Genomic DNA, 23,117 nt, shown 5'->3' with positions numbered 1-23,117 from the left:
AACAACTAGGAACTTAATGTCAATGTGCTTTGACTTGGTTGAGCTCCTATTATTGTTAGAATACAGGACTGCTGATCTATTGTCACAATACAACTTGAGTGGTCTTTCAATCCCTTCAACTATTTGCAGCCCCGTGACAAAATTTCTCAGCCAAATGCCCTGGTCAGATGCCTCATGAATTGCTACGAATTCTGCTGCCATGGTTGATGAAGCAGTAAGACCTTGCTTGGCACTACGCCAAGAAACTGCTCCACCAGCTAACAGAAAGACATAGCCTGAAGTTGATCTTAAGCTGTCTTGGCATCCCGCAAAATCCGAGTCAGAGTACCCAGTGATCTCTAACTGGTCTGACCTCCTATATGTGAGCATGTAGTTTCTTGTTCTCTTCAAATATCTCATGACCCTCTTGGCTGCTTTCCAATGGTCAAGACCTGGATTGCTTAAATATCTGCCTAAAATCCCTACTATGAACGCTATGTCTGGACGCGTACATACTTGGGCATACATAAGACTCCCTACAGCTGAAGCATAAGGGATCTTTTGCATTTCTTGAATTTCCAAACTTCCCTTAGGGCACTGTTTGAGACTAAACTTGTCTCCCTTAGCAACTGGGGTGTCCCCTGGTTTGCAATCCTGTAACCCAAACCTTTTGAGAACCTTATCGATATAGCTCTTTTGTGACAATCCAAGAATACCTCGAGATCTGTCTCGGTGTATCTGAATTCCTAATACAAAAGAGGCGTCACCAAGATCTTTCATCTCAAAATGCTTTGATAGAAATTTCTTAGTTTCGTGCAACATGCCTATATCGTTAGTGGCAAGCAGTATGTCATCAACATACAAGACCAGGAAAATATGTCTGCTCCCACTGAACTTATGATACACACAATCATCAACTGTATTCATCTCAAAACCAAATGAGAGAATTACTTGATGAAATTTATGGTACCATTGACGAGAAGCTTGTTTTAGCCCATAAATGGATTTTCTTAGTTTGCACACCATATTCTTTGGGTCTCCCAACACAAAGTTTTCTGGCTGCACCATATAGATCGTCTCATCAATGTCGCCATTGAGAAAAGCTGTTTTTACATCCATTTGATGAAGCTCCAAATTAAAGTGAGCAACAAGAGCCATGATTATTCTTAAAGAGTCCTTCGATGAAACCGGAGAGAAAGTCTCTTTATAATCAATCCCTTCCTTTTGAGTATAACCCTTAGCTACAAGACGTGCCTTATATCTCTCCACATTACCATTGGAATCCCGCTTGGTTTTAAAAATCCATTTGCAACCAATGGGTTTCTTTCCTTCAGGTAATGGGATAAGTTCCCAAACTGAATTGTCTTGCATAGACTTGTACTCCTCATTCATTGCTTCGATCCACTTATCTGAACGAGAATCTTGCATGGCTTGATGAAAGTTGACTGGGTCGTCTTCCGTCATGCCAACATTTTCCTCTACCTCATTGATAAATACTACATAATCATCCGAAATAGCATTTTTCCTTTCTCTAGTGGATCTCCGCAATGGAGCTGGCTCTTGAGGCACTTGTTCTTGAGGATCTTGAATTTGATCTGGATTTTGTTCTTCCTGAACAACCAGATCATCTTGAGTTTGTTCAATAATGGGAAAGTCAATTGGTGGAAGAATCAGTTCTGGAATTGTTACCGATTCTTCCTCAAAGACAAAATCTTTAACCTTAATCTTCCCCCCAAACTCAATATCCTCAAAGAACGTTGCCGTTCCCGTCTCAAAAATTGTTCTCAAATTAGGATCATAAAATTTATAGCCCCTTGATTTTTCTGAGTACCCTATAAAATAGCTGCTAATTGTTCGGGGTTCAAATTTCTTTTCATTCGGCCTATAAGGCCTTGCCTCAGCTGGACATCCCCAAACATGAAGGTGCTTCAGACTAGGCTTACGCCCAATCCAAAGCTCATAAGGTGTTTTAGCCGCTGCCTTAGTTGGTACTCTATTAAGAATGTATGCTGCTGTTTTTAATATGTATGCTGTTGTTTTTAATGCCTCTCCCCAGAGTGACTCTGGCAAGGTGGAATGACAAATCATACTCCTTACCATATCCTTAAAAGTTCTGTTTCGTCTTTCAGCTACACCATTCATGTTGGGTGACCCCGGCATAGTGTATTGTGGGACGATTCCACATTCCTCTAGGTATTTGGCAAATGGTCCCGGACGTTGTTCACCTGAACCGTCATATTTGCCGTAGTATTCACCACCACGATCAGATTTGACCTTTTTATTCTCTTATTAAGTTGATTCTCAACTTCTGCCTTAAAGGATTTGAACACGTCTATTGATTGGGACTTTTCGTGAATTAGGTAAAGGTAGGCATATCTAGAATAATCGTCTATGAATGATATAAAATATTGTTGACCATTCCAAGAAGGAGTTGGAAATGGCCCACAGATGTCCGTATGTATCAATTCTAAGACGTATGTAGCTCTATATGTGCCTAATTTCTTATCTTTAGTCTGTTTTCCTTTAATGCATGCTACACAAACGTTAAAGTGTGTGAAGTCAATGGAATCTAAAATTCCATCTGACACAAGTCGTTCAACTCTATTTTTAGAGATGTGACCTAGACGTTTGTGCCAAAGCACTCCTGAATTGAAATTGTCAATTTTCCGCTTAGTACCACGTGATTCCACATTCAAGGTTTCATTATAGTTAGCCACAGTTTCCAACAAATAAAGATTATCATAACCAGAAAGTAAACCGGTTCCAACAACATTCGAATTTAAAGACAAAGTAAATTCTTTATTCCCGAATGAACAATAATATCCTGATTTGTCCAAATAAGAAATAGAGACCAAATTCCGTCTAAATGACGGTACAACAAAAGTGTCTTTTAAATCCAAATAATGACCGGAACTTAATAATAATCTAAATTTTCCTATGGCTTCAACTTCTACCTTCTTCCCATCTCCTACATAGATGCATCTTTCAGTATCACTAGGCTTTCGGAAGTTCAGGCAACCCTGCATTGAAACACTGATGTTAGTAGTTGCACCAGAGTCTAACCACCAAGTGTTTCCAGGTACTGAAGCTAAATTAACCTCAGAACAGACCAAAGACAGAATCATACCTTTCTTAACACGCCAAGCGTGATATTTGGCACAATCCTTCTTCACGTGTCCAGAACTCCTGCAGAAGAAGCAGTTGTTATCCGTAGTCTGCTTCTTTTGTTCTGGACCCTTAGCAGCAGCTTTGTTCTTGGGCTCCTCAATTCTTTTCCTTTTGCCCTTGTCTTTAGAGATGCTAGTAAAGTGAGCACTTTCAGTCCTATCTTGCTTCAGCCTGTCCTCTTCTTGCACACATAATGAAATGAGCTCATTAAGAGTCCATTTCTCCTTTTGACAATTATAAGTCACCTTAAACTGACTGAATTGCGAAGGAAGAGACAGCAATACTAAATGAATGAGTAAGTCATCTGACAACTCAAGCTTTAGACCTTTAAGCTTAGAAGCAATGTTGGACATCATCATAATGTGCTCTCTTATATTTCCCTTGCCTTGATACTTCATGGAAATTAAATTCTGAAGCAAAGAACTTGTTTCAGCCTTATCACTTTTTACAAAGCGTTTTTCCATCTCAGCAAGGAATTTTTTAGCTGTATCTATCTCATCCGAGACAGCACCTCTAAAGACTAGATAGGAATAAAACTCAAATTTGCAGATATGGAAGCAATAGATGATGTGAGTTAAATAAAGAACGAAACTTAGAAACTCACATTTTAAGAAAACAAATCAACAAATAAATAAATACATATGTTCAAATCATGGAATTTAACCCATCTCAAGATACCAGGTGCACCATTGATGTCAAGTCTTTGGACAGTAATACCAACTGCTAGTGGTACTCTTGTTGCAACGATCAAATGTTGACAATAAGACATGTCAAACAATAAACCTTCCTTTGGGCCGATTTACTGCTCACATGTATACCAAATAATTGTCACGCATTTATCATCGCAGATGTATATGTGATTATGCCAAATATTAACCTTCCTTTGGGCCGGTCAATACTCGCATGAATAAACATATACACATCCATTTGACACTCTTCACGAGCAATTTAGACAAGAGAGGTCACTTTGGCGACATCAAGTTTCAATTAACTCGTTCAAAATGTCAAACTTGACTTGAACATATATTTATTATATCCAAATAAAACAATAAAAAAAATATTGTTCACTTATATACACAGTATTTCATTAGTATTTGATAATTATTGTTTTATCAAAAAAAAATTTAAAAAAATACACACACTACGTAACCCTATATATACTCACAACACTATGTTTTCTGCCAATTCAGTCAGAAGAGTGACAATCAAAATGGAATATACATTTGTCAAAAAAAATAAAAAATTATGGCGCTTGCTTTATTATTATTATTATTATTGTACTTTAAATGCAAAAAAAATTATACAGAATCATAACTAATTAATATTCATCCATTTGTGAGCCGGATAGTACAATCTATCTCAGAATTTGGACAAATGGCAAACAAATTAACACAACACAAAATCAGATCTAATTGTTCAACAAACTCAATAGAACTAAAATAACAACAAAAGCAACGAATTTAACAAATAAATTGACTCAAAATCACATACTCCGATAACTTCAAAAACACCATAATCAGGGAATGTAGACGCGAATAAACACAGAAGCTACAATTCTTGCTTACAAATCAATAGCATACATATTCAATTCCGAAATGAAAAACATGCAAAGATTATTAACGACAATAGGTTTTAAAAATCACAGTGTGTTCAACTTCAAACCATTACAAAAAAAATTATAATCGAAAACAAAAAAATATGGATTCCATAATATATATATCAAAATTCCCAAATTACAAACCCTAATTTTTCAATCATGTCAAAATTCCCAAATTGAATCCTAAACAAAGACAATAACCGAATTTCATAATGAATTAAACATGGTAGGCTCTGATACCAATTGTGGGAAAACCCTAATAACGTTGTGCTCAACAATCCATGTCAATTACATGATGAATAGCCAAAGGCGGAAGCGTACCTGTGGGAATTGCCATTAATGAAATCATGCGATGATGATGATAGAGCCAATGAGTTGGGTGATCTTCCTTAGCAAAACACTCTGAAGACCTTGCTCTCTTGATGGGGATAGAGAGAACCAGAGAGTTTTCTCCTTTAGGGTTTGTGAGACTGAACAGTCTTGTTGTGTTTGCCTTGGGGACCATTACCCCTATATATAACTATTATTAGTTATATCCCAAATTGCAGTATTTCCAATTCAGCCCCTCATTAAATTAGAAACTGCCTGGTATCTACACTATTAATTTTCATAACTATTATATATTATTTGACCCCTAGTTTATTGGCTAATTATATAATGACCCTAACACACTTTATTAATTAATTGCATATGTGACCCATAAATCTTACACATTTAAGTATCCAACATGTATGATACAAATATTGGAATTACTGCTCTCAAATGTACAAATAATTTTCAAATTGACAGTACAAATACTATAACACTCTAAAAATAAATTAAGCTAAATTGCAATTTTAGTCTTTTATGTTTGATCAAGTTATTGAATTTACGAACAACTCATTTATTTTTAGTAGATTTATGGTGGATTTCTCTTTATTTACAACAACTCAGTTTTTAATTCATGTTGGAATAATAAATTTCTTGTTTTGATTATACTCTAATTCACATGGTCAACGTTTTGAGTTTTTCTATTGGAATTACAAATTTTGGGTCTTAGATTTTTTTAAGATGGAGTGAAAGAGAAAGAATGTGAAGAGGTAAAAGATGAAGATTAAACTTAAGTAAAAATTGATTTAAACTTAGAAGATCATAAATGTAATATTCCAAAACTTATCAATCTATGAATCGTTTACTTTTATAATTTGTCACATCAACAATATTATGCACACTTCAGCATTATAATAAATTATTTTTAACAAAACTAACAAAAAAAATATAATTTTTACAAACAATTATAATAACATAAAAGTTAATGTTACAAATAAAATATCACTTAAAGGATCTAGTTGAATAAATAAATAAATGATCTATTAATAAATTATATGGCCATAAAGAATTAAAAGCATAACTTAACTAAACATTTTAAACAACTAATTTATATAAATCAAATCGAAATATAAAATTATTTTGATACTACATCCAATTAAAGTTTGCTATTTATTCATATCATCATGTGACTTTTTAATAACCAATAAATTGATGCGGCTAAACAATGTAATTTGATTGCATAATATTATGTGTCTGTCTTCAATAAAATTCTATTAGTAGTAAATTATTTCTTAATCTTGTGACTCTATACTAATCTAAATATCTATAAGAATATTCTCTTCATTTCAAAATAAAGGTTATTTTAATAAAATAATTATTTTAAAATGATTATCATTCTTAATTTTTAATATAATAATAATTATTTTTATAATACTTTTATTTATTATTATTTATATAACTTTTAAAATATTATTATACTTTTTATTATAATAGTAAATGTGGGACTGAAATTTAATAAAAAAAACAAATGTGAGACTGTAAGGATAATATTTTTGAAAACTTAATCATTGTCGTGATTTACTATAATGAGTACATTAGGGAAATTAATCCGAATAATTGTGTCTTTTTGTAGCGAGTCTATGCGGATTAGCACCGTATCAAGCATAGGTTGGGACGTTTCAATAGGTCACCAAATCACATTAGGTGGCAACCAACCATTGAAAGACACCAAATCCCTCTTTACAATTCTCATTTTTCCCACTATATATATAAATCACTAACTATGTCCCTCTCACTCAAAACTCCACTATAAAAAAACACAACACTAAAACAAACACACAGCTTTTTCCTTTACCCAAACAATAACAATAACAATGGTTGCAACACAAAACAAACCCCAAGAAGAAGCACCCATCCATGGCGATGTTTTAGAATCCATATTCTCGCACGTGCCACTCATCGAACTTATTCCCTCTTGCCACGTGTCAACAGCTTGGAACCGTGCGGTTTCTTCATCACTCAACCACGTCAGACGCATAAAACCATGGCTCATAATTCTCACCCAGACCACACGCGTCTCGCGCGTGATAACTTCGCACGCTTACGACCCTCGCTCGCACGCGTGGCTTAAGATAATTAAACACCAACCGTTGATCAACAAAACTCGCGAAATCTCCGCCGTTAGAACGTCTCACTCAACGCTTCTCTACACGATATCTCCGTCGGAATTTACTTTTTCACTTGACGCACTTCATCTTGATTGGCACCAAGCGCCTTCTCCACGCGTGTGGCGCACGGATCCAATAGTTGCTAAAGTCGGAACGCGCGTGGTTGTTGCTGGCGGCGCGTGTGAATTCGAGGATGATCCGCTTGCTGTTGAATTGTACGACATGGAGAGCCGTGCCTGGGTCACGTGTAAATCAATGCCGGCAATGCTGAAGAGCGCGTCGGCCTCCACGTGGATTTCAGTTACCGTCGTCGGAGAAAATATGCTCGTGACGGAGAAGAATTCCGGCGTGACTTACTCGTTCAATACCATTACGATGACATGGGAAGGACCTTACGATCTGCGTCCCGATCGGAGCGTTTTCTACTGCGTCACCGGAGTGTTGTCGGGGAAATTGGCGGTGGCCGGATTAGTTGGTGAAGCGGGGGATGTGAGAGACGTGAAACTGTGGGCAGTTAAAGGGGAATTAGGTTCGGGAATGGAAGAAATCGGTTCGATGCCGAAGGAGATGGTGGAGAAGCTGAAAGGTGGTTCGGAGTTTGGTTCGGTTGAAGTGGTTTGGGTTGGGGATTTTGTTTTCTTGCGCAACACGTTGGTACCTGAAGAATTGGTTGTGTGTGAAGTTTTGGATGGGAATTTGTGTGAGTGGAAGAGTGTGATGAACGCGGCGGTGAACGGCGGAACGAGGATGGTGTTTTGCGGCGGTGACGTGCAAATGGAGGATCTGCAGAGAGCAGTTTTGTCGGAGAAAAGGACATTTTGCATGAAATAGATGTGAATGTGAATGAATGGGTTACCTAAACTTTTATTTTTATGGAAATTATTTGTTGTCTTTGAAAACTAAATTATAGTTTGTGGATAATATCCCAATTTATTAAAATAAACCAAACGTGTATTATTCTACGTACGAGGTTGATTTTAATTGACTGTGCTATTTTATCCACAAAATCTATACCTCACATTTATTTTAAGATTATACACTATTATTTGTTTTTTTTTTCTTTTATAATTAAACTTTTGTCTTATATACAATAATAATACATATCTTTAATTTTTATATTTTATTTAATATTTTACAATAATAGGTATGATAAAATTTATATATCTAAATTAAAATATTAAATTTTTAACTAGAGTAACTAACTTATAATTAAAACCCAATTAAAGGAAATAACTTATAATTAATTTTACATGTCTAATAAGTATTACCTTGATTTTTATTTCACAACATAAACCAATCTCACAATACAGTTTTAAAGATAACTATGTAGTAAAAGAAAAACCTAACCGCTGAGAAATTTTATATAGGCTAAATATCACATGTGGTCCCTTAACTTAATTTCAGTTAACGTTTTAGTCCTTTATCTTTTTTTTCCCGATTTAGTCCTTTATTCCTAACAATATCAAATAAAATATAAAAATATGAATTTATTTGAAGATTTGCGTTACAAATTTAATGAAATTTGTATTATATTGAAGAATATAATTAATTTTATGGGTTTTGTTTGAATTTTTTTTTGAATTTTTGTACAAAAAAGGATAACATTGTTGAAATTTTAAAACATAAAATATCAAATTGTCACTTAAAATTAAAATAAAGGACCGAGTCGGAAAAAAAAAAAAGATAAAGAACTAAAACGTTAACTGAAATTAAGTTAAGGGACAACGGATGTAATTTAGCCTTTTATATATGTACATCATTTTTCTCTATCATTCAATCTAAATAAGTGATTTTTACTTAATTCTATCTTTTCTTTGTGTTTATGTGTTACTTTGTCGCTATAGTGTGACGTTATTTTTGTTCGTCGTCTTTGTGTAGTTCTTTTGGCATTTCCATCTTATCATAGTGTTTATTTCGTTTAAATTGATAAATTAATTTTGACCAAGTGCTAATAGATTCAACCAATCACTTTAACATTATTAACATTACAAATCCGGAGACATAATATTTTAGTCACTTTAATTTTCATCAAATTTGTAACTATTTTTTTATTTTATATTATTAATATAAATATTGCGAGTTTGTTCGTAGATTCACATTTTCTTTTTTTTTGTGAATTTGTATTATCTTAACTTTTACAATATAATAGAAGTCTTATTTATATGATACAACTCGTAAGTTATAGGTAAGTGAATAATCAAATTAACATTCCACTAACAATTAGTAAGGTCACTAACTAGAAAATGTGGAAGGTTAAAGGAAATGGACCTCCATTAATATAAATGTTGATAACAAATTATAAGAAACTTTGAAAAATGATATGACATGTATTAAATTAATTAAATAAATTTACAGACTATTTTAGAGAACAAATAAGTTAATTAATTAAATGATATAACATGTATTAAATTAATTAAATAAGTTAATGTTCTCTAAAATGATTGAAGTCTAAAACTTATCCACAATTTTAAAGATGAGTCAAAATTTTAAAAATGGATCTTTTGGGTTATTTGATGAACATGAGTTATTATAGATATATATTGAATTATAAATTAGATATATAATAAAAACTAATTTATAGGTAGAGGCGTCAATAAAGCTTTAAAGTCTCTCTTAAAAGATTTCTTACTAAATCTTTAATTAATATTAAGTCCCTTATTAAAATAATTTTAAATTCTGACCCATTCTTTCATTATTTTTTATGGGTTTAAGGGAGGAGGCTCATATGTCCACTATTTTGTTAATTTTGAGATTTCTTTTCTTGAAAAATTTTTAAAATTTATTTTTCTTGAAAAGAATATCGAAAAATATTCAAAAATATTTTTTTTCTCAAAAAATTTTGTGAGAAAATTTTTAAAAAAATTCTTGAAAAAAACTGAATTTTTTTCTCAAATAAAAAAAAATGTAGATCATTTTTTATAGAAAAAAATTGAAACTTTTTTATCCAAAAAATTTATTTAAAAAAAATTTGTCCAATTTATTTAAATAAGAAATAAAAATTTCTTTTTGAAAAAGTGGGTCTATAAACTTTATTGAGCCCACAAAATTTTAGAGACTTTTTAATGTCGAAAACTTTTTTTTTTTTAACTGAAATTTTTTAACTCCTCTAGTATATCGATTGGAGTTAATAATTGGTGTACTTGTCTAATTAATACTTCTACTTAAAGAGGTGTATGTAACCATATGTCATTTTCTATGTGTTAATATAACATGCCTTGATTGCTTTAGTTTCTTTCAAAATTCTTGCTCATTTAATTTATTTTGACAAGGGTCCTCTTCCCTTAGAGGAGCGCAATTCACAATGATTCTAGATTTTACGCATGTTTTTTATATGTTGAAATGACCAACTAGATCCAATAAATGAACCACTAAGATATCCAAAAACCGATAGTACCTTTTTTATAATTACTTACGGGGTGTTTAACGTGTATTAAAACAAAAGTGGTGTAATTATGTGTATATTTTATGTGTAGTTATTATTAACTAATTTTAATTTATATATATACTTCAACTTAATTTTATGTAATATTTTAATTTTTTTCCTTTTTAATTTAATTTTTTTATTTAATTTTAAGTAATTATTTGATCATTTATGTCTTAAAATGTCAATAATGTTATTATCTTTTTATAAAAATTCATCAAAAATTTAAACAAAACCCATAAAATTTATTATCATCTTCAACATAATGCAAATTTCATCAAATTCATAACTCAAATCTTCAAATAAACCCATATTTTCATTCTTTATTTGATGAATTTGATGTTGTTGAAAATGAAAATATGAATTTATTTGAGTATTTGAGTTATGCATTTGACGAATATATGAATTTTCTTAAAATTGGTATTGAACTTTATAAATTTTGTTTGAAGATTTTGATGAATTTTATAAGTTTTTGTAAAGAAATGATAACATTGTTGACATTTTAAGATATAAAATATCAAATTGTTACTTAAAATTAAATAAAAAATTAAACTGAAAAAAAAATAATATAAAAGGTTGAAGTGTCACCTGAAATTAAGTTAAGGGACCGCGCGAACAGTTATGGTTATATATATTATCAGTATAAAATATTTTTATATTGTCAATCAATCACAACCGTTAACTCATTAATAATGTTTGACTTTTGTGATAACTATTTATAAAGTCATCTACGTAATTGATCATGATTTATTGATAGACAGGACATAGACATTAAACTCTTACTAAATTGTTTATTGCGTATATTTTTCACATTTAAAGATAAATTAGTACTATTATCCGTAGGAGTAGATTTAGAAAAGTAATAGAAAAAGGTATCTAGTAATTTGAAAAGATTGAGACTTATATATAAGGACAAAAAAATTCTCGATAAGTGCTTATAATTAGTGACGGAGAGAATATTCCCTCAGATCCCATATATAAGCAACAACAAAAAAGTTCACACCCTTTAAAAAAGTTGTTAAACTTATTTAATTTTCTCAATTTAATTTAAAAAAATCATTGTATTATCTAAAGTTTTATGCATGGAAACTTGTTTTATGAATTATTAAAAACTAAAATCTACATTATTTAAAGAGTATTATAATAATTATAGTATTAAATATGGTAAATTCTAATATAAATCATGGTTTACTATGAATTAGTTTTAAAAAATATTTAAAACTTCAACAATCACAAACGAAGACGCTAATAATTATCTTTATTTTTATGATTGCGATAATAATTTAAATAATATTGGTTCGATAACAATATAGAAAAACAAATATGCGTCTCACATTAAATCGACATCAATCAGATTACCATTTTATTCATAAAAATAAAAAAATCACATAATTGAAAAACATTGTGACCTGAGTCGCTTCATATATATATGAGACATATTATTTAATTCTTAATTGTATATTGTATCATAAAATCTATTGAAAACTATTATGACATTGTCATGTATATAAAATTTGAAATTAATCTACAATAATTTGATATCATAATGAAAACCAAGTCGTTTAATTAAAGCTAAGACATTAAATTTCAAGTATATTAATTATATATTAATACAAAATTTTATAGACATTATTTATGTGATTTATAACTTTCAATTCAATAACGAAATTTGAATTTTGTACTATTATGTTTTACTTCCTACTTATGTCCATGAATCCTAACTTTTATATATACAGAGAGAGCGTTAAATTAGTTTTTAATTTTTATAAATTTTTGAAATTTTATTTTTAATTTAGGTAAAATAAAATCATATTTTTTAGTTCCTATAAAATTATTCTACAATCTGTTTTTAATCACATTTTTCAAGTGTTTTTAAAACATTATTAAAAGTTCATCCACACAATTTTAGAATTTTTTAATTTAGAATTAATAAATATGAATTTTTCAAATGTTATATGTTCAAGATAAAAGTTCTTAAAATATGGATCTAAAAATCGAATTTTGAACTCATATTTTGTAGAAAAACTTTTTATAGTGTTGTAAACATATATGCAAAAAAAATCATTCCAAAATATATGTTGATGTTATAATAGAGACTAAAACTGTTAGCATAATAATTTTCTAGAAACTAAAAAATGTGATTTTTTTTACAAATACTAAAAACAAAATTTATGAGATTTATATGGACTAAAAACTAATATATGGGCTTGCTAATTTACACCATCTCCTGTATTTTGACATTCAATTTTTGTAGTCTTTTGTTCGAGCATTTTAATTCAAATTTAGGTTAAGAATTATCTTATCCTATATTTGTGGGGATATTTGAAATATAAAATAAGTCATGTTAAAAAAGTGTAATAAGGATATTTGTTAAAGATCTAAATATATAAATATTTTTAAAAAAGTGTATTGGAACTTGTGCATTTAATTTCTTAAAAATCTAAATTTTATTTGTTTCAATACAAATTTTCTAGATTTAGATCCTTAACAAGTATGATAAGGGCATTTGATAATATTTCTCATATAAAATTTCATTATAGTTAATTATGATTGAAGTTAGTTTATTAATATATTTTCCTAAACGCTATATAAAGAGTAAAGTGTAATCAATTTAATTTTATCTTTTATCAAACTATATAAATTTTAAAAAATTGAAAAAAAAGAGAGCATTTTAGTAGATTAATTTAAAATGGGGTATTTGTGTATTTTAAAAAAAAAACAGGATAGTAAAAAAAAAACTCCCAATTTTCAATTAAAAATAGTTGGTGTGAATGTATCATGTGTCCTTTTCAAGGGTGGGTATAACGTGCATTAATTGCTTTAGTTTCTTTCAAATTTCTCGCACATTTTATTTGTTTCCTTTGCGGGGGTCCTCTTCCCTCTTTTAAAAAAATATACAACTCACAATAATAATTCTAAAAGTTTGTGTGTTTATGGTATTTTTTTATGAACACAGTTGAGAAATCTTGAATGAAAGGAAAAAGGGTTTTATGATTTTTTTTTTTGTTTTAATAAAATAAATAAAATTTATCAAATCATCCTTTATAAAAATACTTATTTAATATAGTGGGAAACGATTTTTTTAGTCTTATAGAATATCAACTATAAAAATACTTATTTATAGAATATTTCTCGATGTTGTATAGTTTATGATGGGATTGCTATGTTTACGACGTTGTTTACTTGTTTTAATTAAGCATGGTTTTTATAAAATTAATTTTCTTTTATTTTAATTTATAAGTTTGAAGGATATTATTATGAATGTAAAGAAGCTTTGAATTGTATAGTTATTAATGGAATAAAATCAATAATTGTTATTAATCGACAATGTAAAATTTACTTATATTGTCGATTCATAGTTTCTTTTTTCCTCTTAATTTATATGTATTATTAGTGGAAAATTATTTTCTAGTTTTAAAAATTAAAAATTAACAATTAAAAACATTGTTTGTTAATCAAGTTTTACAAAAGTGTTTTTGAAAATTGTTTTTGTATTTATTGATTTTTAAAATTAAAAAAGTAAAACATGCATAAAAGGCTTTACTTTTTAATTTTAAATTTTGGTTTTGTTGACTAAAAACTAAAGACACTGAAAATTGATAAATTTTCATTAATGTCAATTCTATAATATTGTATAATTTTAGAATATAAAAAACTTACTGTTATGTTGTTCTAGAATAAAGATGTGAACGGAAATAATTTGATGAATATTTTATCTGCACCTTCGCACTTAAAGTTTAATATGAATTTATTTTTAGCTCGAAATCAACTTAATTTAAATTCAGAAACAACTTAGTTCAGCTTGTTACAAATTACATAATTTAAAAAATTATATATTTTTTTTATCTTTGATTAAACCAATTCATATTTTTATTTAATATAATAAATTTATATTTTAAAATATTTCAAGTTTTATTTAGACTAATATATAAAATATATTAAAAGAGAATAATTATAAAAAAGGAAATATGTATCAAACAATTTTTTATTTTTAGTTTTCACTTATGATAAAATTTTAAAATATAATTGTACCAAACAAGTTTTATCATTTTTTTATCTCAAACAATTTAAAAAAATAAGATTATCAAACATATATTTTTGTTTTTATTTTTTAAAACAGTTTTTTGAAAATTATTTATAACATAGATTTCAAAAATTAAAAAACTAATATTGTTTCAAAGAGGCCCTAAACATTATACAATAAACATATGTTTCATATTTGTCTAAACACACGTTCGAACCAAAGCTACATTGTAGCTTATGAAATTTCATGTGGGTGTCCATTAGAATGGGGAAAATTTTATTGTTTCAAAAAAGTGAAAATAAAATACATTTTTCTAATGAAAAATAAAACAGGTATTTTTAATATTCATCAACCCTCTGAATTCTTTAAATAACTAGCATTTGCCATGTGAGTCTCTTTATCCATACACTGTAGATTAAAAAGAAAAATATTTCATAAATACTCTAATTGATATATATATTTTCTGATAATGTAATAAATTAATAATATAATAAAAAATTATTTTTCTCATTTGAGCAATATAAAAATTATCTTTGTTTTTTTACGTTGATGCTTATATTTATATTTTACATATTATATTAATATCATTACATATATACAATATACAAAATTATTAATTTATTTAAAGACACTATAATTAATATATATATATATATATATATATATATATATATATTTCTTTTTTTTGGAAAAAAGTGACACTACTATATATAATATATCGAGGAAATATGAAAATGTGGAGGTATAGTTGATATATGTGGGACTATTTATTGAACCCCCATTACGCAAGGACGTCCATTATCTAATTTAAAATGCAAAATCCAGTACGGATACCCAACATCTCAATAATTATTGTGTATGGACTTAGAGCATATGTTTATATTTATATCGATTGATTTGAGCTTATTTATTATTTTCTCCATTTTTTTTAATGGATTCATTTGTTAATAATATTTTTGAAAATATATAAGATAGAATATTAAATTATTAAAAAAATTACAAAAAAAAAATTTCATAATAGCATCAATATTAACGATGTTCATAAATTTTTTTTAATTAATTTTTTAATTTTTTTATGTTAATTTATGAAAATAGTTTTAACTATAAAAATAATTTGATTTCATTATTTTATCTTTATTTTAGAAATAACTTATGTATAAACATTTACATGACAAATACTTGTGTTTTATTCTAGATGTAGTCTTTTTATTTTCACTAATTTATGAAATTTGTCTATCTGTTTTAAAATCTCACAGTTTTGAAATTTAACTAAAAAATTACGATGCAACATGTTTTAAAAGATTGATGGACGATATGATATTGTAGAATAATTAACACTCATTAAATTGCATTAACAACTTTAATTTTAACTTTTGAAATTATTTATTTTATAACTTAATTAATAACAAATGAATAATTAAAACATATAGATCATTCTATATAATGAGATTATATATCACGTCATTTATAAAATGTCATATCATTATTTTTTTTAGTTTAAAAATTTAAGATAAGAACAAAATTTATTCAATTTTAAAATAAAAAATTAATTCTATAAATTAATTAAAATAGAAAAATAAAAATTATAATTAAATTAAATATTTATTATATTTTAAATACTTATATTATAAGCGTTTAATCTATTATTCAAATATTATTCACCTGCTTTGTTACCTGGTGGCTGGTGAGTTGTGAAATAGAATATTGATTAAATTTTTACAACAAAAATAAATATTAATTTGTTCAATTTCTCACATGGGTATTGCATAAGTGAAAGTTGGCTTTTGTACCCCCTCAATTAATCCTGTACCCCTCATTTAAAAATTTTATTTTTAAATGTCCAAACTACCCTTGATAAAACTGTAAAAATTTATAAGTATTTTTTTTACCGGAAATTTCAGAATGAATGAAATTTCCGGTAGTTATAAATGAATACCGAATATTATTTATAAATTAATTAATAAAATAAATTATATTAATAATAATAATAATAAAAGTAATAATAATAATAAAGTAAAGTAAATTATATTAAAAAAATACATCCTAATATTTTGCCACAAACAAAACGTGTCCCTGATATTTTGCCACAAACATTCATCCTAAAATCAAATGGTTGACTAAATGTGCCACAAAGAAAACTTGTCCCTAATATTTTGCATATAAAATAACAACATATTTTCTTAACAACTCACTCCTATTTTTATTGCTAATATTTTATAAAATAACAACTTATTTTCTTAACAACTCTCTCCTATTTTTATTCCAATCTAATAAAAAAATTAATAAAATATTGTTAATATAATTAAAAAATAATAATAAAAATATTTAAAAAATATATAAAGTTTTAATAATATAATTTACTTTACTTTATTATTATTATTACTTTTATTATTATTATTATTATTAATATAATTTATTTTATTAATTAATTTATAAATAATATTCGGTATTCATTTATAACTACCGGAAATTTCAAAAATGAAATTTCCGGTATTCATTTATAACTACCGGAAATTTCATTCATTCTGAAATTTCCGGTAAACAACATTTTTTCATTTATAAGAAATTTCCGGTAAAAAAAATTCTTTTAAATTTTTACAGTTTTATCAAGGGTAGTTTGGACATTTAAAAATAAAATTTTTAAATAAGGAGGTACAGGATTAATTGAGGGGGTACAAAAGCCAACTTTCCATACCTTTTTCTAATCTCCAAATCCAAGCCCATTTTTCTTTCTTTTTCCTCTATCCTATTACTTCCAAAAAAAAAAAAGGAATATTATTTGGATGAAGCTATTTGGACCAATAAGATGCAACGTAGCCTTTTTGTTCACCTTATCCTAAAAATATTTGCATACAAAAACAAACTTACAAGAAGTCAGAATGGCCCAGCAAATGTATAAGACCATATCATTTCAGTTACCCAAAATGAGTTTATGTATTGCTTGATTACGTCGAATTGAGTTCCAACAAGGTGATTGAGTATGTATATTCATTTTTTTTACTAATAATAAAAAAAATACACAAACAATTTTTAAGTTATAGTTAAACTGACAAACGCCAATATTATTAAGTTGGACATCATGTCCATAATTGAAATTCTAGACCCCACAATTGTTTGTATAAATTTCTAATGGTGTTTATCATCTCGTCTATAAAAATAAATGCATAAACAGATTATGTCATGCAATTTTTAGGGAATAACATGAGTCTTTTAATAAACAACTATAGTCCCATCAATATTACATTTAATCCAACCACAAAGAGGCTTCAATCAGTTAACTTGGGTAATAACAGAAGTCTTATGAACATGACAATCCATAGAAAATATTAGAGAATAGAGAATTCATGTATTGACAAAGAGATCATTCCCTTAGAAAACCTATCTGAGAGAGATATTACAAAAGAGAAATGTTGAATAACACACTGAATGGTAACCAACTTATTATTAAAAGCTAATTGATTGCAGGAAAACCACATAACCTAGATGATATGAATGTCAACTTGAGAGGATAACGTCTCTCACCTGAGAACTTCAGTTCTTACTACATAGATCATGAAGAGAAGAAATGGAAGAAAAATCAATCTTAATATGCTAAACATATGACAACCAATTCCACAACCAAGTATCAAAAGTGCAGTCAAAGAAAATATGATCAGTAGTTTCATATGCATGAGAGTAGAGCCTACAATATGACACCATCACATATCTACGATTTCACAAATTTTCATTAGTAGACATTTTATTATGAAAGAGACGTCAAACAAGACAATATTTGGAAGGAGAGATTATTGCACTAAAATTCTTTTTACTTTAATTAAGGTTCAATCCTTCAAGATAAAAAGTGTTGTAAACATCTTTATAAGATAAAATTCCCGAATCTGTGAGTTTCTATACCAGTTGGTCCTTACAATCAATTAAAGGAGCTATAATATGATGCATCTTAGGAGCAATATTCGAAAATAAGAAAGTAAAACAATAAGGCAAAAAATCTGCCACAATACATAAATTTTAAAAAAACAATATATATTTATGATGATCAATATAATAAAATCATAATTATTGTTTAATAATAAAATAAAATAAAATAAAAAGTAAAATACCAATAATGGATTGGTATGTTCAAGTATGTGGTCATGGTTTGATACTTTGTATCTATAACATGGTCATAAAAATAAAAGAAATTAAAATAATTTTTAATTGAAAAAATATTAAAATTTAAATATGTACAAACATATAAAATAAAATGAATAAACATATAAATATAAAATGAAAAAATAAGTAATTATGTACATGATTGAATTCCTTTGTCATGCATATCCATTGGAGAGTCAAATTATATAATAGTTAATTAACAAATACATTTTTTTAACCTAAAAAATTACATTTATTTTGGCAAATAATTAATAAATACGTGAATAAAAAAATGTTGGTAGATTATATTGTGTGGTGATAGAGCAGTCAATGGATTGTGGTATGGTTTTGAAGCCTTAAATTAAAGAAATGAGACAAGATGGTCAAATATATATAATTAGGTGAGTATTGAGATCGACCAATGGTGCGTCACTAATTCAGCAAAGAGTCGTGAGTTTGGTTAGAAGAATTGGAAGAATCGAATAAAAAAATGGATAAAGTAATTGAAAGAAAGAATGGGATATATTTGAATTCTTTTTTATTGAATGATACATAATGGAATTGGATATGGGAACTATACCAATGCCAAATTTGGTCGTTTATAATCCTTTAGAGCACTATGACATTAAGGCTTTCATTCTAGGACCTTAGCTAGGCCCACCACTCAAGACTCAAAATTTACATGCATTGTTTATTAAGCAATTTGATCACTAATAACAATCATCAATCATGATCTTTCTAATCAAAGAGATGCTCTTTTTTTTTTCTTTTTCTTTTTGTATGTAGAGATGCTCCCTTTTAACAACCCCTTAATTTATAATTCCTATTTTTTTTAATTAATTCTCACCATGAAAGAATAAAATGTGTTATAGTAGGTAAAGTTGTGTATTATGTTTGTGTTAATTTTTTTTTATTAAAGGTGATAAAAAAATTAGATTTAATTGTAAAAATAATATAAAAGTATTTTTTAAAAAAGAATAATGCTAACATGACATTGTTAACACACATTTTTTAACACTATCTTTAATTGATTTGTGTTAATAAGGTCTCTCAAAATTTATGCACTCTTCCAAATAATCACATTGGAAAGGTGATAAGTGTATACAAAGATATCTTACCAAGCCTATTACAACATCCATGTTTCTCAAATGTCGTTCCAAACTTAGGATTCGTCTCAAATCTCCCTGTACACTTCTCTAAAAACCTAGCCAACACACTTTTTTTTCTCATTTATTTCTTCTTTGTCTTGGTCATACAAGATGGGTGATTTGAAACCATATTTTGGTCTGAAATCACCCATATACATCAGTTTTCCTTTATTCTTTTACCTAAATAAGTGATTGTCACCTAGATATATTTTTTATGTGTTTTTTTTTATATTGCCAATTAAGTGCGACATTGTTTTGTTTTTCCATCTCAGTGCGATGTTTATTTATTCAGATTGACATATTAACTTTTATCTATATCAAATAGATTCAATTAATGACTTCATCATCTTCAACTATGCAGATTTTGAGACATAAGTATTCCAGTCACTTTAATTTTGTCAAATTTGTAGACATTTTATAATTTTATGCTATTAACTTGGATACTGCGAGTTTCTTCGTATATTCATCATTTTCATTTTTAGCGAATTTGTATTTGTGTTTGTTTTCGATTGATATACTCTTTTAATATAAATGAATATTATTTTTAACTAAAAAAAACTAACTCTCCTTATAAATACCATGCTCTTGTACTCTATTTTGAAACCTTTCATTCAATAATATTTGATGTTATTCAATTCAACAATAAATTTATACAAACGTCACACTACAACGGTAGATGATTCAATCATATATATTTTGATACACTTTTATTTTCAATGAGACAAATAATAAAGAGAAAATATAATTCAAGATTGTCTTCATGAGTTATTCTCCAAACTCAATTTTCAACCCTCTAAAATTTTCCACACTTATCATGTGATGTAGCTGTGGTAAAGTTTTCTTTTTGCTTACTTTATGTTCTGGATGTTCTTGGAATCGCATCATAATTATGTTTGAGTTTGACATTGGTAGGCCATGAAGGTCAGTGGGGGTATACAATAATAGTTGCAACACCATTCAAACTTTTGAATTCTATTTTAAAAGAACAAAAAGTAAACATGCATTGTAACAATATAGCAATAAATCAACAAATAGGCCTACTAAACTTTTAATTGAAAATATGCTAATATTTAATATAAAGAGTAAGATTCTAAAATTAAAAGTGATATTGATACATTAAAGTCTATTCCATTGAACAAGAGACATTTGGGAACACAGTTTTTTCCCACCAGATAAATAAAAGTGATGTCCATTGCCTTATTGTGTTATGTTATGATGCTAATTAGGGATTTGGTGTGAGTGGGTTGGGTTGGGTCCCATGATCACAACCTTGTATCATAATAACTTATGTATTCAATAAAGTTAAGTACTCTCCAGGTTGTTCAACACAATTTTATCTAATATATTGACTTAATTTATTTTCATTGAAATGCAAAATTGGTTTTCTTATTTTAAAACATGGCTCTTTTGGTCTTTTCTTTAAAAAAATTTAATTAAAATAATATTGATTTAATATAATTTAAATGATGTGATATATAATTTTATAATCTAAAACTATTTATATGTTTGATTATATATATATAATATAAATTACAAAAATAAATAATTTTAAAAATTTAAACTAAAATTTTTAGAATGATTTATTACAATTTCATATATATTAAATATTCAATATCATTGTATCAATGCTACATTATTTAAAATATGACACATTACTGTTTTTTAGTTAAATTTTTTTTTAAAAAAAGATCAAAACCGTTATATTTTAAAATAAAGGGTCAAAACAATTAGATATAATAAAGTACTAATTCTTATAACAGGGGAGTGGTTGAATCGATGAATAGGTTGGACAAGCTTGTGGGTTCAGACAATAATTAGGGACCAAAATTATTCAAATTTTACAAATTGTTGGTTGGAGTAAATATTTCCGCTTAACTAAGATTTTGGAGTGATTGTATAAAATCATGTATTAAATTTGTGTTATAGTAGGTATGTTTTGGTTAGTGAAAATCTGTCTTAACTAAGATTTTGAAGTTAAGAGGAATCTTAGACTAAGATTGTATTTAGTTGGAGGGGTTTGGAAGGGAGGGAGAAAACATTCGCTAAGTTTTTGTGTTTGACTCAAATTCTAAAAAATGAGGGAAAATTTGTGTTTGACTCAAATTCTAAAAAATGAGGGAAAATTTTAATAGAGGATAAGGGAGAGAGCGGAAATGAGAAAATGTTTAATTCAAAAAAAGGAATGAGAGATGATACATTTTTAATGGTTCTGTGTTTGATTCAAGGAGAAGAGATTTTTTAATGATTTTTTCTTTATAAGGAGTTCGTTCCTACTCCTTCAAAAATTTCAAGACGGAGGAAAAGCAAAATGAACTATAGAAGATATTTTGGCTCCCACATATTCCCTTCTAAAATTTGAACCAAACATTCAAAGTTAAAAATGTATCTCTCCTCCACTCTATCTACCTCTAACCAAACACACCTTAAATTGATTTTTCTCTCCCTCCATTTTAAGAGATTTGGAGGGAAGAAACTCTATACAACTAAAAGACCATTTAAAATTTCTATCATCCCCTTGAACTAACGCTAATAATTAAAACGTCATTCTCTACCTTCCTCTCCCCCCTGTGAACCAAACATATTTTTATTAACCTCCCATCACATTTCCTTGATTAAAATTCCTCGCATCCTGTCTCATGTGTTGAACCATCCACTTGCTCATTATTTGTTTTGAACAACATCAAAGGTTCTGTTTAACAAAGCAATTATCAAGTTAATCAAGATATTTCCTTTCTATAACTACATTTTGCTAACAACAATACTTTAGAATATGAATGACTTGTGATAATCTATGGATTATAAAGTTCAACTTGAGAAGTTTTAAACTTATTTTGGTGTCTAAGGTTATTTTATTTTTTTTCTTAAAGGAAATATTTTGGTCTCAATTTAGATGTGTATTTTTTGAGTATTATAGTAAGATCTACGTTAAATGTGTATTTTTTTATGAAGGAATCAATTTATGAAGAACATCATTTTAGCCAAAAGCATCATTTACTATGCATACTACTTCCAAAACATTAACTCTGTTTTGTATTTATGATAATAAAAAATTCATTAATAATTAATAAAGATAATTTTATAAAATTAATTTATTTATTTATTTATTATATTTCTTAATATATAAAAAAAAAACTTTAAACAATATTCATTTTTAAGCGGAGGAAGTAATAGT

The 23,117-nt window shown here is 27.8% G+C and overlaps 2 protein-coding genes across 2 annotated transcripts; one reads left to right on the top strand and one right to left on the bottom strand.

Annotated features, from left to right (window-relative positions):
• Positions 1-2,651: 2,651 nt before the first annotated feature.
• On the bottom strand, positions 2,652-3,662 carry LOC140919121 (uncharacterized). The gene is made up of 2 exons (XM_073364643.1): positions 3,107-3,662; positions 2,652-2,999 (listed from the first exon to the last, which is right to left on the bottom strand). Exons 1-2 carry the CDS (start codon positions 3,609-3,611, stop codon positions 2,974-2,976), a joined length of 531 nt encoding a protein of 176 aa, XP_073220744.1. The 5' UTR covers positions 3,612-3,662; the 3' UTR covers positions 2,652-2,973.
• A 2,938-nt stretch (positions 3,663-6,600) lies between these two features.
• Positions 6,601-8,285, top strand: LOC101492812 (F-box/kelch-repeat protein At1g23390). The gene has a single exon (XM_004489763.4). It carries the CDS (start codon positions 6,928-6,930, stop codon positions 8,050-8,052), a length of 1,125 nt encoding a protein of 374 aa, XP_004489820.1. The 5' UTR covers positions 6,601-6,927; the 3' UTR covers positions 8,053-8,285.
• The last annotated feature ends 14,832 nt before the right edge of the window (positions 8,286-23,117 follow it).

Source organism: Cicer arietinum, chromosome 8 (genome assembly GCF_000331145.2).
Source record: "Cicer arietinum cultivar CDC Frontier isolate Library 1 chromosome 8, Cicar.CDCFrontier_v2.0, whole genome shotgun sequence".
Classification (NCBI taxonomy): Eukaryota; Viridiplantae; Streptophyta; class Magnoliopsida; order Fabales; family Fabaceae; genus Cicer; species Cicer arietinum.
The sequence above is the reverse complement of the archived record's forward strand: the minus strand, read 5'-3'. Positions and strand labels throughout refer to the sequence as shown.